The sequence below is a fragment of the Asterias amurensis genome, chromosome 21, assembly GCF_032118995.1.
Source record: "Asterias amurensis chromosome 21, ASM3211899v1".
Classification (NCBI taxonomy): domain Eukaryota; kingdom Metazoa; phylum Echinodermata; class Asteroidea; order Forcipulatida; family Asteriidae; genus Asterias; species Asterias amurensis.
In genome coordinates this window covers 6,241,741-6,258,268 of record NC_092668.1, presented here as the reverse complement: position 1 = coordinate 6,258,268, position 16,528 = coordinate 6,241,741, and the positions used below count along the sequence as shown (strand labels likewise).

The 16,528-nt window shown below is 38.7% G+C and overlaps 2 protein-coding genes across 2 annotated transcripts in view; both read right to left on the bottom strand.

The window, feature by feature from the left end:
* The window catches only part of LOC139952848 (carbohydrate sulfotransferase 14-like), a 76,973-nt gene that overhangs the window by 727 nt on the left and 59,718 nt on the right, over positions 1-16,528 (bottom strand). The window lies entirely within an intron of this gene.
* LOC139952847 (carbohydrate sulfotransferase 14-like) lies at positions 154-16,054 on the bottom strand. The gene is made up of 4 exons (XM_071952104.1): positions 15,966-16,054; positions 4,892-4,997; positions 3,300-3,355; positions 154-2,187 (listed from the first exon to the last, which is right to left on the bottom strand). The coding sequence occupies exons 2-4, from the start codon at positions 4,986-4,988 to the stop codon at positions 1,309-1,311; spliced, it is 1,032 nt and encodes a 343-aa protein (XP_071808205.1). The 5' UTR covers positions 4,989-4,997; positions 15,966-16,054; the 3' UTR covers positions 154-1,308.

Sequence of the window (16,528 nt, the reverse complement as noted above, 5' to 3'; positions counted from 1 at the left end):
GTTTTTGCACATTTTCGCATGAAGGAAAAATAAAGTAAACATTACAATATAAATAAATATAAAGTATCCTTTATTTATTAGCGGTGTCTGTACATCAGAAGTTCCAGGTAACCACACTGTTTTGACCACTTTAAATAATAATAACAATAGCTTAGCTTAACTTAACTTAACTTAAATGCATTTATAAAGCGCTTTAACACTGTTTCAAAGCGTTGTACAGCCAAGAAAAACATTAAAATACAGGATAAAAATACTAGCAAAAATAACAATATGGTTTTAAAAATACACAACAGTTAAAAAAGTAGCACAAATTTAGTAAAGCATTGCATTACTCCAGTTTTTATGAAGGGCTTTTCACAACTGAAAGGCGTCTCAAAGCGCTTCCAACGTTATTATTACCCCTTGTCACTGGGCCTTAAAGGCAGTGGACACTATTGATAAGTAAGGTATTATAAGCATAAAACCTTACTTGGTAATAAGTAATGGGGAGAGGTTGATAGTATAAAACATTGTAAAAAACGGCTCCCTCTGAAGTGACGTAGTTTTTGAGAAAGAAGTAGTTTTCCAGGAATTTGATTCCTCAAGTTTAGAATTTGAGGTCTCGAAATCAAGCATCTGAAAGCACACAAGGATGTGTGACAATGATGTTTTTTCTTTCATAGTTATCTCGCAACTTCGACGACCAATCAAGCTCAAATTTTTACTGGTTTGCTATTTAATGCACATGTTCAGATGCACCAAGTGAGAGGACTGGTCTTTGACAATTACCAATAGTGTCCACTGTCTTTAAATCATTCCCGAAACAATCTTAGCTCGCTGGGAGTATACAGCCTGTGCAACAAATTTGCGCTACTCGGCTAAATCAATCACAAGAACAATTAAAGTCAAGTGTCTTGCTCAGGGACACAAGTGTCACAACCGGGATTCGAACCCACACTCTCCTGAACAGAAGCACCAGAGTCTGAGTTGGTGCTCTTATCCGCTCGGCCATGACTCCCCTATAAATATACAGAAATATACATATATCATGTGCCAAGCTGATTATCAATAACTTTTGAATTATTAGGTTCTTAGGTCATGCAGTGAATAGATTCTATAATTAGAAGAAACTGTCACAATCTCAGGGTTTCTGTATTTAAATTTGAGGAGATTTGATTAATATAAACCACAAGGACTGGGGCAGGCTCTCTTTCCCAGTAATTCGTGTGCGTTGCGATATCGGTAATTACGTTAACAGAATGAACGTCTTCAATCAAGACTAGTATTAGTTGTGCTCCATAGATTCATAGGATAATGGTGTACGGTACATCAAACACCTTGTAGAACCTGGCTCATGGCGTCATCGGGTGAATATCCAAATAATCTATAGTCCACATGGTAATAATCTATCAGTTTCCTCATCAAATCCGGCGATATCGATTTGTAATATTTCAAAAACTGTTGTTTTGCGTTTGAACTATGGTATTCTGGAAAGTGGACGATGTTGTCGACACCTAGCCATCGCAGAACGAACGGACCTTCAACTGCAAGATTTTCAAAATGGCCGATGAAATCGTATTTGACATGACAAGGCCGTGATAGTTTATACTGTGGCAGCCAGTGATCAGTAATATCATTACTTATAAACCCACTACCCAGATCAGTGATGTATTTGCTAAATTCAACGAATGTTATATCAAACCATTGTCCTTCTTTGAGCGTCTGGTTTTTAACGCCTCTGTAACGCCTGGAAATGTCGCTGCCATAACTCCGCTCCCAGATCCGTTGCAGACGAGACCTATTGCGAAGTTTACTCAAGTACGCAGAAAGTAACCTGCTCATGGGTTCTCGTATAAACAGCACCTTACGGTAGCTCTTCAACCGGGCGTCATCTTGTTTGTAATTAAACAGTACCGGCTTTACATTTCCAGTCTCATTGTTAAGTGTACTCAAGATTGTCTTCCAAGTCGTGGAAGACACCTTGGGGATGAAATGAAAGAGGAGTTTATGTTTGTCGTTGACGTGTAAATATCTGTAGTTGCCAGTTGGTTCTGATGGGTTAATGCGGCGACATTCTTCAGCCAGCGTCCGCTTTCGACGATCCTGTTCCTGTCCCATGATATGTTCAAGTTCCAAAGCAGTTGAAGGAGTTAGTAAAGAAGTTGCTTCAGCTAACTCAGTGGTAATGGAAGTGTCTGACTTTGATTCCTGTGTTTTGGGGGAAAATGGTCTTAATTACTTTAAAAGTTGAGTCAATATGCTATTCACGAACTTCTTAAAAGGAAGTGGACACTATTGGTATTTATTCAAAATAATTATTAGCAGAAAACCTTACTTGGTGACGAGTAATGGGGAGCTGTTGATAGACTAGTATAAAACATTGTGAGAAACGGCTCCCTCTGAAGTGACGTAGTTTTCGAGAAAGAAGTAATTTTCCAAGAGTTTGATTTCGAGACCTCAGGTTTAGAACTTGAGGTCTTGAAATCAACCATCTAAACGCGCAACTTCGTGTGACAAGGCTGTTTTTTCTTCTTTCATTATTATCTTGCAACTTGGTCGACAAATTGAGCTCAAATTTTCACAGGTTTGTTATTTTATGCATTTATGTTCAGATACACCAAGTGAGGAGAAGACTAGTCTTTGACATTTACGTTCAAAGTTTCGTTCAATTTATTTTTTATTTTATTTATTTATTATTTATTATTTTTATTTTTTTTTGGGGGGGAGGGGGGGTTACTGCATGGGGGATACGTGCACATTACAAGTCTTATTATTATTTATTATTATTTGATGTGAGGACTAATAACGGGCGCGGATCCAGGGGCGTAGGGGGCGCCCGGCCCCCTCCCCCTGTCAGGAAAAAAAGGGATGAGCAAAAAAGGAGAGAGACAAAAAGGGAAGGGGGGGGGGGACGACACACAAAATGAATTAAGCCGAATTTTTTTTCAAAAAAACCCTATTAATAACCCGTCGTATGCCTACCTTGTACACTTTGTTTCATTATGGGCCACTATAATTATTTCAATGACATACATTGTTTCATAAGGAATTTCACGTTAATCTGTGTTTGTGGACAGCATGTTTCCCACACCGAACATTAGCGCAAAGCATCTTGGCCCACCCAATGTCATGGCTCTGTTTACCGCCGTGAATTCGTTACTCGCGATCACCATTCCACTTCCAGGAACGCAGGGCCCAATTTCATAAAGCATGTATGTAAGCAGCCGTTTTCTAATTATTATTATTATTACATGTATTTAGTATTAATGTTATCCCGCACCCTTACATTATGGATAATTTATTTTTGAAATTGTACGTACCTCATGTTGTCCAGCAGTTGCAGGGTAACGAAATGAGCGGCTGGAAGGCGACATGCCTGTTTCGGTGAAAAATAAAATAATAATTATTGATGTCCAAAACAACAACAACAGCAACACCAACAGCAACAGCAACAGCAACAGCAACAGCAACACCCACCCCCACCCACCACCACCAACACCAACACCAACACCCACCACCACCCACCACCACCCAGCCAGCCAGCCAGCCAGCCAGCCAGCCAGCCAGCCAGCCAGCCAACAGCCAACAGCCAACAGCCAACAGCCAACAGCCAACAGCCAACAACCAACAACCAACAACCAACAACCAACAACCAACAACCAACAACCAACAACCAACCAACAACCAACCAACAACAAACAACAACAAACAACAACAAACAACAACAAACAACAACAAACAACAACAAACAACAACAACAACAAACAACAAACAACAAACAACAAACAACAAACAACAACAACAACAACAACATGAAATTTTTAAATACATTTCCCAATATTTTTAAATAGCACATTTCCCAATAACCGTATCAATGCGCTTTACATTAGTGCCCTGGTCATAGGGCCAATAACATCCCTTTTTAATGTTTCTCAGCTCCCTTTGGAGTATACAACATGGGCAACAGTTTATATCGCTCCAAAGGCTTTTTCATTCACAATATCAACCTCAGGTACCCATTTATACCCCTTGGTGAAGAGAAGCAATTATAGTAAAGTATCTTGCTCAATGACACAAGTGTCACGACCGGGATTCGAACCCACACTCCGGTGAATTAGCACCAGAACTTGAATTCGATGCTCTTAACCACTCGGCCAAAGAAGTTAGAATGTACATGTGTCTGAGGTCAAAACAGAAGCAAGAGAGAAACACTGCCAGCCATAATAAGAGGCATGGAGCTTCCAAACTGTCTCAGGACAAATTGACAAAATATCATCATTTTAAAAAGGTATCTCGCATGAAACGCCATACCTGAGCAAACGTCTAGTTGATACGGTGTAACAAGTGTGGAGCTCATTAATATTTTGTAGGCCCTGAAAATATTCTATATTAGACAGATTTGAGAGCCCCCAGAAAGTGTTTCAGTGTAAAAATTTTGCCCAATTGTGATGGGGGTTGTTGACTTCCAGCTTTAGGCATTTTGGATGACATAGGCCCTGAAATAAATGGTCCTATTTGCTGAGAGGTGTAGGGACATTTTTCAAGATTGATGCTCGGACGTTTTGAAAATTAGACCTGTGAAGGGGTGTTTTTACTTGGAGGGAGAATACTCGACGGGCCCAGGGACTCCCCGTATAAAATTGAGCAGAGAATAAAAGTTCAAGAGTCAATCAATAAGTTTCCCTTTCAAGTTAAAAGCACCACAGAAAACCACTACAGAAAACCATTTCAGGGCCGGTTACTTATCGCGGCAACCTATCGCTTTTATGCTATACCTTTCTGTACAAGCCCAATATTGTCAGCACAAAATGGATTTTACAACCCACCGTCTCCACGAGGACATAAGCAATTCCTTTTAGGAGAGTACAACAATTCAAGATTCTAACTACAATTGTTTGAAGAAAACACTCACTTTGATTTCGATCAAGCAGAAACGACGCCATCAAGAGTAAACTGATGGTGCAGATTGCAATAAACAAACAGTGCATGGCGGTGGTGGCGGTTGCCATCTTGACGATCTAAAAAAAATCAGCAAAACATGACATTGATTAAAAAAAAATTGAATAAAACGCTCCAAACGGGAAATTAGTTTTATTTATTTCTCATCAAATATTACATTCATGGTTAGACCGTGTTATAAGTTTGATCTAAATCTGTGATCTTGGACGAGTTTATTTCTTACCAATTATGTAATGTTGCTGTACAACAATAGTCTAACTAACGCTAGACCCAGTAACTGGGGCGCTGTACTCCTTTTAAACAATTTTTGACTTCATCTGTCGTACTAGCGCCCCAGGGAACGGCACAGAATTTTAACAAATACCCTGTTTTTCGCGACACCCAGCCACAAAAAATGCCTCAAAATGACAAAAAGACCAAACAAACTAGCTCAAAAATCACCTACTCTATTCTCGATACGTCTAGGATGTAACATCAGGCATTTAATTGTACTCACGATCATTTTTTAAACTCCAAATCGATGATTTTTAACTCCGCATCGTGGAGCGATTGACAAGTCTGCGATTTTCGGATGTGTATGATAGTAAATAAATGATGGCGCTGTCCAATTCAGTGACATTTTGAGATTGTTGACTTGATACCATAGGTTTGCAAAACAAAATGTTTGCAAGGTGTATGGGTGGGGCCCATGTCAGTTTAAATATATCTCTGTCAGTTGGGTTGACCGTAAAATGTGTTGTGGGTGGATATATTTGGGGTAACCGAGGAAGCCGTTCTGACGGTTGCGTCATTGGTTTGTGTGGGTTGGGGTGAGACCGCGGGGATATTTTTTCAGATCCCCTTTATAATTATAGCAATAACATGCTTTCGTGCCTCAATTTCGTGCACTCTTCAGTTGCGGTGTGGGTGATTCAAATTGAATCTATAGGTCTCCAATATCAAAAGAGAAAGAAAGGTTACGGGTTGTGTTTGCCGTTAGGTTTAGGGTGGAGGTTGTGAATTTGTGGGAGTGATTTCCTGATCATTGGTGAATTGTTCCTCTAGTAGAGAAACTAGGATGTCAAGCGTGTCATCGGGATCGTCAAAAAATCCTGAATCATGTGACGTATGATTGAGCTGTTGGGAAGTTGAGTCGGTTGGACTCTGGTTTAGTTTGGCTCTGATCAATTTTTCTCGTATGTTTTGGTCTTTTCTGTATGCAATGAAGGGGGGATCCGGAAAGATTCCCGAGAGTATTTCGTTGCGTTGTATCATAGACCAGTGTTTTTTGATTGCTTTTGGTTTAAATCACCATGGTTGATGTGTGGGTTGTATGTCGTACTTAGGACAAGTGGGGTTTTGCTTTTTTGTTCATTTGGTTGTTTATGAATCAGGTTTGACCGTTCATTGTGTGATACTTTCCCAGTGATTGTGGCGATTTCCGAAGCTTTGTAACCTCTTGTGGTTAATTTTTCGGAAAAATTGTTGACTTTGAGTAAGAAATCATCTTTGTTGTTTGTGTTTCGAGCATAACGAAGTGTTTCTCCGTATACGAATGCTTTGAACACATGTGGGGGGTGTGATGATGTTTTGTGTAGGTATTGGTAGGTTTCAGTGGGTTTGGTATAGACCTTTGTGTCTAAAATACCAGTTTCATTGAATCTCGTACCTTTGAAGATTGTTAAGTCAAGATAGTTGATGGAAGTATTGGATGCCTCGAATGTAAATTTGAGGGTTGGGTGTATTTGATTAATAGTATGAATAAGGCTCTTGAAGTTGTCAAGAGTGCTATCGTAGAGGACAAGTTTGTCATCTCTATAGCGCCACCAAGTGAGGATGTGGTCAGCTTTTTCAAGGATTTGTTTTTCCAGATCGTGTAGTGTGATATCACAAATTTCTGGGCTGGCAGTTGAGCCCATGGCACATCCGATTTTTTGTAGGTAGTAATTGTTACCGAATTGGAAGCAGTTTCTTCCTATGATCAGTTCCAAGAGTCTACGGATATAATCGGAGGGTGGTTTTGTGATTGAATACGGGGTTTGGTTTCGGTTTAAAGCATTACAAACGCTATCGATTGCCTCTGTTTGGCGAACGTTTGTATACATGGAAACAACATCAATGCTAGTTATCAAAACTTGTGGTGGGAAAGTTATTCCGTCTAGTTTGCGCAATATGTCCGCTGTGTCGCGGACGTAGGTTGGTTGCGCTGTTACTATTGGGAGAAGGAAGTAGTCCACAAATTCTGAGATTTTGGCAGTTGGGCTAGAACACCCGCTAATAATTGGTCTTCCATTAAATGGTGTGCCCGGGGTGGTGTTTTATGTATCTTCGGGAGAAAATACATGGTAGGACACTCGCATTTTAAGGGAGATGGGTCTAGGTATGCCAACGTTTGTTTGTTGATGTAGTTGTTTCGATGCATTTCGATAAGTAGTTGGTGTAACCGATGCTGTGGTTTGTGGTGTCATGTCTTGGTTGAGCTGTGTGTAGTGCTCAGATTCAAGATGTTGATACCCCACATGTAGGTAGTCGGTTCGGTTTAAAATGCAAATGCCTTGACCTTTATCGTAAGGTTTAATTACGATGTCTGTGTTGTGTTTGAGTTTGTGTATGGCTGATAGTTCTTGCTTTGTCATATTTGGTGTTTGACTTCTCACGGCTGTTTCACTCCCGTTGCATGTGCGTAAACAAAGTAGGCTAAATGTATTTGTTCGTTTTTTCATACCTCCAATGACGAGCTGGTGGTTAAGAAACAAAATGGCGTCGCTTCCGTTCGTAAACGACGCGGTGGCCATACAAAACAATCCTAATTTAAACCCGTAAACAAACCAATATGTCCTTTCTATAATTGTTTATGTTTGGTAAAGTTAATATTCTTTGAATAAATATAATAAAAGCCGACTATTTTGCGGCGGAAATTATAAAAAACAATTTTTTTTGTGGTTGCCTGCCATCGTTTTAAAGTTTTTCTTTAGTTTTAATTTTCGTTAGAAATTGCACTATAAAAGTTAAACGCCGGTGGTCTGGTAACCAACACTATTATTATTATCTTAACTGTCTTGTATTTTATTCAAACACAGTAAAATTGGTTGTGGGACATTGCACAAATTTTCAGAATCAGAGAAAACAAAAACGATTATTTCCTAGTCCGTCATTGTTTTTACCTAATTTCAGACACAAAGTTTTGTTTATTTCACGCTGGTACGCATGTAAACGCGTAGTATCACCGCTCACAAGGCTGTACCGGGTACCAACCCGTGAGCATTTATCCTACGTACGTGTACTACTGCTATATCCAGGGCAGTGTACAAACAACGAGTGTGCGAGTTCGTAAAACTTTAACGGATTTAAATTGTAGTTTTCTCCAAAACTAAAGCTCCATTTATTCGCAAACTTGACCAAGTACTAGAAAAATGTACTTTCAATAGCTTCCATTTACTCATGTATTTATATTTTTGTAAATTTAATTTATAATATTTTTTAAAGATGGGACATTAACTCTCGCTGAATGCTAAACCTTCGCCGTTGTTCGCGTTTTTGCAATATTGTACTGGGTCAGTACGACCATGGAGGAATAATTCCTCCAAGGTACGACATGTAGATGTCCTTTCACTATGGTGCAAGGGTTGTTAAATTAATTCGTAGTCAATAAATTATGAAAATACACGATTAAAGCTGCTGATCACATACTTAATTAGTTAATCCTCCAAAAACGAAAAAAATAACCTACTTCTAGACCCAGTAACTGGGGCGCTGTACTCCTTTTCAACAATTTTTGACTTTATCTGTCGTGCTAGTACGACAGATAAAGTCAAAAATTGTTGAAAAGGAGTACAGCGCCCCAGTTACTGGGTCTAACCTACTTCAAGACTTCAGTAACCAATTACACACAAAAAATGATGTGGCTCCACACACATTTTATACAGCAATGAGGTACTGTATTGGGAGGTAGTGGCTGCACAGTACACATTTCAGGAATTTGAACATCATTATTATACCAAATCCCCCCCCCCCCCAACCTCATATTCTGAATTAAAACAAATACCCTTCAGCACCAGGGGCCAAATGTCATGGCTCTGCTTACCGTTAGCACGGAAGCTTGTGCCTAAAGTGCTCTGACGTTAATAGGCCTTCGGCAGTTAGCAGAGCCATGACAATGGGGCTTACGAAAACATGTATTTACGCCCTTGCCTGTGCGCTTGTTTACTCCACAAGGTTATCTACGATTTAGCGTCAAATAATGACCAGCGCAGATTTTTGGTGCATATCAAAGAATGGTAAAGGCAAACGCTAATTTGGCAATTAACAGAACCATGTACTTGAGTATAGAACAACTACCCACTAGCTGTGTAAAGCCCGGTTCATACTTCATGCGAGTGCGAAGCGAATGTTGAAGTCACAAATTCACAACGAATAATTCGCAGCAGTTAAACTCTGCTCTACTCACTTGCCAATATCGCTGCGGAAGGAGGGTCGTGACGTCAAATTCACGTCAAATACGCTTCGCAATCGCATTCGCAGGAAGTATGAACCAGGCGTAAAATACACATTGCGCAAGTAAAAATTCCCTGCCACCCTGATGGGACGGAGCCCTCCGGAGGTAGATGTCTCCAATACATGGATTTGGATCAAGTCTATCTAATAGCCATCTACACTGGAGACCAAGTAAGTTAACTGGACTTGAGGTAAGAAAAAAAGTGATTTAATTTAATATCCAATCCATTTTCAAAAACTTGATTTATTTTTCACGTTTAATTTTTAACAAAGTATAAATAAATCACACAATTTGAATGAAACTGCTTCATCTCATTACGCTGAACATTTTTTTTAAACACAAAAGTAACTGTAATCTTAATTGTCACACTAGCTGCAGGAGCATTCAAATTTATTGTGAATAATTGGTGTGCGCTTTGATTGGCATTCCACAATAGTGACATGACGTTTGTTCAAGATAAAGGCTGGCTTTCAGACAAATATTCCGCCACTACAAAATTACGCGTCATGTGATGTGCCTAACTGCACTGGTAGTAAAATTATTACGTGTGAGTAAATAGCTTGGACATGTACGAAAAACAAATCGGCACGTCTGATGATATAGACACAGGGCTTTACTATTACTTACTTCCTTAAATCAATAACTAATCTTTATCAATAACTAATTTTGTTTGTGTACATCAGCCAGCTTATGATGGAAAGACCGACTTCGCCGTGCAATCAGAAGATGGTACACCCAAGGTATCTCAGCCAATGACAGCAGACATGGCTCTAGCAATGATCAGAGAATGCCTCCTTGAGCAGGATTGCCTCGGTAAACTGCAACGGTATCTGTAAATTAAAACAATCAAAATTATCAATGATGGACTACACTGATGACATATATAATAGAAGGATAGATACAAATGTACATTGTAAATAGATAGATAAAAATTTGGATAAAATAAAATGGCCTCGACAGTGAGTGAAATGTATGGGTGGCGAAAAATTCACTTATATCAACAGTCTATTTGGCAGGTACCTTTATCGCTCTGTAAATCTCTCTGACTGGTGATACAAATTGCAGGAGCTGTGCCGACTGCCGAGTATAAATTGAGACCTGAAGCTCACTGTCATAATGAGACGTCATCCAACAGATCATCTATCGGAGGTCTGCATAAACATGGGGAATTAACAAGCAATAAATAACGTAGCAAATTTTGTACTTTTCTTCGAAAAAACATTTTATTTGATGCAACATGCATAATAAAAGCATTACAAAAAAATATACACACAACCTAGATTTCCCATCATTAAAACAAAGTGCAAGTCTGCTGCCGCAGCGTTCCCTCAAATGTAATTTAAGTCGGCTGAGAAGACTGAGACGACTGACTTGAGGTGACCGGTTTACCAGGGACACTGTACTCGTAGAACCATGTATGAGGTTTGTACCGCTATCGTCTCCCTCCACAAAGACGATAGCGGAACCAACCTCAAAGTTCTAAGTAGGAGTAAGGGATCCACACAGTACCTCTCCATCAACTCACCGTAAACGGTTTGAAGCACGCACACACTCTGCGTGACCTTTGGCTTTGGCTTGATAATTGTTGACTCATTCTTGTACCGCATCCTTGATGTGTGCACACTGCATCTAACGATGATAATGACACATATTTTGTAACAGACATTTGATAAATCTTAAAAAATGTTGTCCTTGGTAATTGGTATTGTCATCAAAGATTCAGAAAGCTTTTATTGCAAACTGATTTTATAAAATTATGTCATAACTATTTGAAAACAAATATCCAAACTTATATGTAAATAAAGGAAGGGGTGCTTTATCCCTGATATGAACTGTATAAGTAAATAATCAATGAATTATGTGTAAATAATGATGTATGTTTTTTAATTGTGGATCTGGTGGTTTGATCATGAGCAATGAGATAAAAAAATAAAGCATGAAACAGCCGTACATACAACTTTTAACGTATACATTCGTGTATGTTCTTTTTCAACCGACGACTGTTTTTCTACAAGAACGTTCTTTGAAAGTGAAACAATGAGGACATATTTTCCACTAAAATATACATAATTTCCATTAATCTCACAACACAACTTACCCAATAATTCAGTGATGTCTCGATAATTGGTTGATAACGATGGATGTAGGCAGGGAATGACTTCAAACGAAGGCATCGCGACGACGAAAAGCCACACGTAAACACATGCACAAACACACGTGTGACGTTAAAAACAAGCCACAAAAGACTTTCAGCCATGGTAAAATGGTGATTTTAAAATCACATTTTTTCGAATACTACCAATGTCCCACAAATGATTACATTCCCAGTGATTACATAATTGTTCAATAGTAAACTGTTTATCATCGTCACCCATGAACCACCGGATCTTTTAAAATATAAACGTTTTTCGAATAGTGGCAAAATAAAGTCAAAAATTTGCGTAGAATCCTTCCGCGTTGTGAATGCACCTGGTAATCTCGTTTATCCATTAATTTTCAAGCCCCTGGGGCTTGAGGACCAGTTATTTATCTGTTTTAAATAATAAAAAAACTATATATGAATATTCATTGCTTCTTGAGGTCTTTAACCAATCAAAAACCAATCTTATTCATAGCCTCCCACTACGTCAACAATTGTATGTCTACATACCACGCCCATTCCGTTCGCGAATTTGATGCAGTGACGTCATTTCTTCACTAACCACTAGTGGTCAACAGAGGGCGCACTTTATTTGGCAGTGAAACAGCCGTGCAGAGCACGCTCCAGTGATCATCCATTCTGCTTATTAGCGGCGATTGTCCGCTAAAAAAATCACACTTCCCAAGCACATATAAAGTTGAAACTTCACACATAGTTAGATATGTATAAGGAGAAGAAACCGTTTGAGTAATGTCACGATGACGTCATCAATTCTTGAGTTATGAATTTTTTAAAGTTTATTATTTCAAAAAATCATAACTTTTGATCTACATGATGGGTTGTTACAATCGACACATCATCGGAAAGTTCGTTAAAAACTTCGTAAATGCCTCGCAGACGTGATCCCATTTTGAGCTCGTCTTCTGGTTCAAAATTGAGTTTGAAAGTTCACAATTTCTTGTATAAAGAACTACGAAATTTCCCCATTGATTGTGCGTAACACTTGTGGCGTGCACGTGTAGTGTACTAGGCATAATTTATTTGGTGGCATGCTGCCAAGTTTGTTGTACTCTGTGCCATAGCGTGATATGCATAGAGCTATATAGCTATGCAGAACGCTGCGAAAACGATTTCATTTCAATCTTCAGCGTCAAATTGTTCAAATGTTACCGTTCTGATGGCTTAGTGGTCAATGTGTAATTGAAGACGAAGTTTCGCTGAGATGGCCACCTACTTCAGTGATTCGTGGGATTTTTAATTATGTGAGAAAACAACAGTACAAAATGACGAACATTGGTCATGTTTTGGTAAACACCGAGAAGAATAGAGACGTTACATCGATCGACCACTCCCCCCGGGTGAAGGGCGTTTTGGGCCCACGGAATTCACGTCAGTATTACGATATCTATTACTTCTTGAACTTAGCATAATCATCAATTGTTTTGATTATTTGTTAAAACAACTATCCAAGTTATTTTGAGTTAAATATTTTGAAGAAAAAAAATCTCTAAAATAACATAAGCCCTTTCAAACTTTCTCTAGTAGGAAAGGACGTTACGTAAACTAATCTATTTCTACCTCCATGCACAGACATGGATGTTACAATACAAAACTTTCAAAGAAAACAGAATGGTTAAAGCATAAGGCCCAAGCAATTAGGAGTGGTCTTGCTAAAATAAACTGCCGGATTAAACAAAACTTTAATACAAACAAATCAATAAAACAATCCAGATTTTCATCTTCTTCTTCTCTTCGTCCCTTGTCCTCGAACAAAATCACACTTCCCAAACTCGTATGAACTTGAAACTTCGCACATAGTTAGATATGCATTAGGAGTGGAATAATGTGTTAGTTAGGTCATGATGACGTCATCCATTCTTGAGCAAAAAAAATTCAAATTATTATTTCAAAAAATCATTATTTTTGATCCACGTATTTTTTTTTTACTTCTTTTTTAAAATATTATCAATAGAGCGCGAAAAAGCTTCATGAAGAATAGTCTTCGTTCAAGGCGGTTAAAACATACATGCCCCTTACAGTCTTTTCTTCAGTCGTCAGTCAATATTTTCTAAGTTCATATTTCCTAAACTACATAAGCTATTTTGACAATCTGTACATCATATGAAAGGGCTTTACGTACTTGACAGAAATGGATATGTTGGTGAACTTTCGTTGACCTTTTGACCTGTTTAAACGGGAAGTGACTGTGAAATGATTTGAAAGGGCGTGGTTTATTGTCTTTTAGGTCGAAATAAACATCCTTTGATGCTTTACCATCACACCATACAAGTCTGGCAAAGGTCTGGTTTAAAACAAATATTACTGATGACGTCACCAAACATACACTTTTACTAGATGACGTAATCATGTGGTTTTGACAGTTTTTGTAATTTGAATCATTTATTACAAATCTTGAGAAAAAAGCAAGGTGTAATATTTGTTTTTTAATCCAGGCTTTTACTCCCGGAAACCGAACACCTTGAGTTTGTTCACAAACTCTCAATCTCTAGTTTATTCTGTTTTTTTATGGAACAACTGCGAATTTCAAGAGCAACACGCTGTGTCTTGTCACTTTATAGATAAACTGTTATTTAGTTATAAAATGACGCAAAAAGGAATGCAACATGACAAACAACTTATCCACTTTTCAAACATCCAGCTTCCCCTTGTAAATACTGTTTTGCAGTCAATTGTTCATTTTCAACTCTCCAATGAAACAAGTTCATCTACTCGGTCCGTCCAGATAGTCATGTTGGTAGTTCCAGGGAGCTGGTTTTTGCTATTCTTCTTGCATTTCCTAACAGTACAGGCGTGTATTGAACAGTGTGGCTGATAGTTCATGATTGTTCTACATCCAGCACATAATAATCTCCATAGCTTGACGTTCAAAATCCAACTAGTACTCATCCTAAACTAGTTTGGGCTGTAGCAAGTTCCACCAAGTGAGGATGAATGGCAGTGGCTGGTGCTTCAATGCAGGAATGCTGGTCATGTAGTGTTGGATATCTGTTACGTACCACCCTGTTTAAAAACAAAGACAGTTTTGAAATAGTCTGGATGAACAGATACTTAAAACACAGAATCAAGTAGCTGAGAGTAGGCCTACACAAAACAACATGAGGGGCCACTAGCTAGTCCCACCAGCACCACTTTAGGTTAGTGCTGAGCCAAAGGGCATAATTGTTTTTCTTCCAGTTGCTTTGCATTTTTTCACAATGAACGAGTCCAAAATTCCCTGCAATGTTTTGCAGTTAAAATTTCTTTGCATCTTACCAAATAATTCCATATACCGAATAATAATTTTCAAGCCCTTATAAAAGCCCAAATAAATACTATTTTCAGCTAACTAAACAGTGTTTTGCAAGAAAAATTTATGTCAAATCGTCAGAAGCTATACAAAAAAATGTCCATGAAAAATGTTCAAGCCTTCACACAATGCTGTGCATGTGAGACCATGGAGCACTCCGAAACACACGCGGGTTGTCGGTGTGCGTTGTGCACGGGGGGACTAAAAATCAATATTTTTATACATGTACTCTGAGTTGGAGATAGGTCGAGTTGACGAAATAGACATGATTGAACGATAGAACTAGTCGGAAAATACAGCAAAACTGACTTGAATAACTAACGTTAAAACTGTCAAACTTATTTTTAAAAGTGTCTGCATTGAATGACCAAACTTCTCATGGGTTGACGTCTCTCTTGGGCCCAATATTGATCTGACTACGGAGGGTTAAAAATCTTATAGTTACATGCAAACTCTAAATTTTCGCTGCACAGTGTGCAGCGTTGTAACAATGGCCTTTACGATCCGCGTAACCCGTTGTCATCGACGAGGTAAAAACTTATAATTTTATGCTAATTTACCGAAAGCCAACTGACAGATACCCACACAAAATGGTCCTTATTACGGTACTCTTCGTTAAAACCAGTGAATTGTTATTTACTTACCGCCACAATGAACAAAATCTTCGAATCCTAGCTGCTTTTGTCGACAGTAGCGGCAAAGTACGTTAGCCATTTTGTTTTGTCCGTTTTGTTTGCCAAGCAAAGGTACTTCGTGATTGGTTGCTTTTTGATCACGTGCTTCAAAGTTTACACAATAGTTGTGTAAATTCAGTTTTGGAGGGTTTATCGATTTATAATATTTAACTTACCTTACACAACTAGCATTGTACACAACTTGGAAATGAGTACACAACGTTGTGTACAAATTACACAAGTTGTTTAAAAAATATTTTACACAACGTTTTTTTACACAGCAGAATAACAGTGTAGTACGACAGATGAAGTCAAAAATTGTTTAAAAGGAGTACAGCGCCCCAGTTACTGGGTCTAAACTAACGCAATTTTAGTCAAAACTGTTACTGATCTACCCTTTGAAGGGAGTTTATAACTTGCTAATTTACTTACTTAAAACAGTGACAAAGATGTACATCAAAACTCGGAGAAGTTGACTTGTCCCCTTCTTTCGCCGGGCACTTGTTCCTTGATGAACGTCTTTTCAGGTTCGCAAGAAGGCAAGGGGGGATTATATTGATTTCCTCAACGTACGTTAACGTATACTGACTACATACAATGGACGAGCAGTAGCTTTTCTGACTGGCTTTCGTTTTTAAACAAAAGCTTCAGTGACTTCAGACAATAGAAACTTGTTCGTGAAGATGGCGAATTACCGTCACAACATTCGCTGAATGTACGGAAGCGCTTCGTATTGCTGCTCTCACAGAGTGGCGAATGTTCTTGCGAAGATGAATATCTTAATTTCGCGTTGAACTGGTCCAAAAAGGCGGTTGGATTGTGAATATTTTCGTATCGGTCTCACCCATCGATCGTCCTCGGTCGGCCCTCTCCTTACCAATACATTACGAATGCTTACCAACGCTTCAGCGGCGTAACTAGACATTTTCATTTGGTGGGGCAAGTGGGGGCAATGATTAAATTTGGGGGGGGGGGGGCAAAGAAGTGCAAGATTA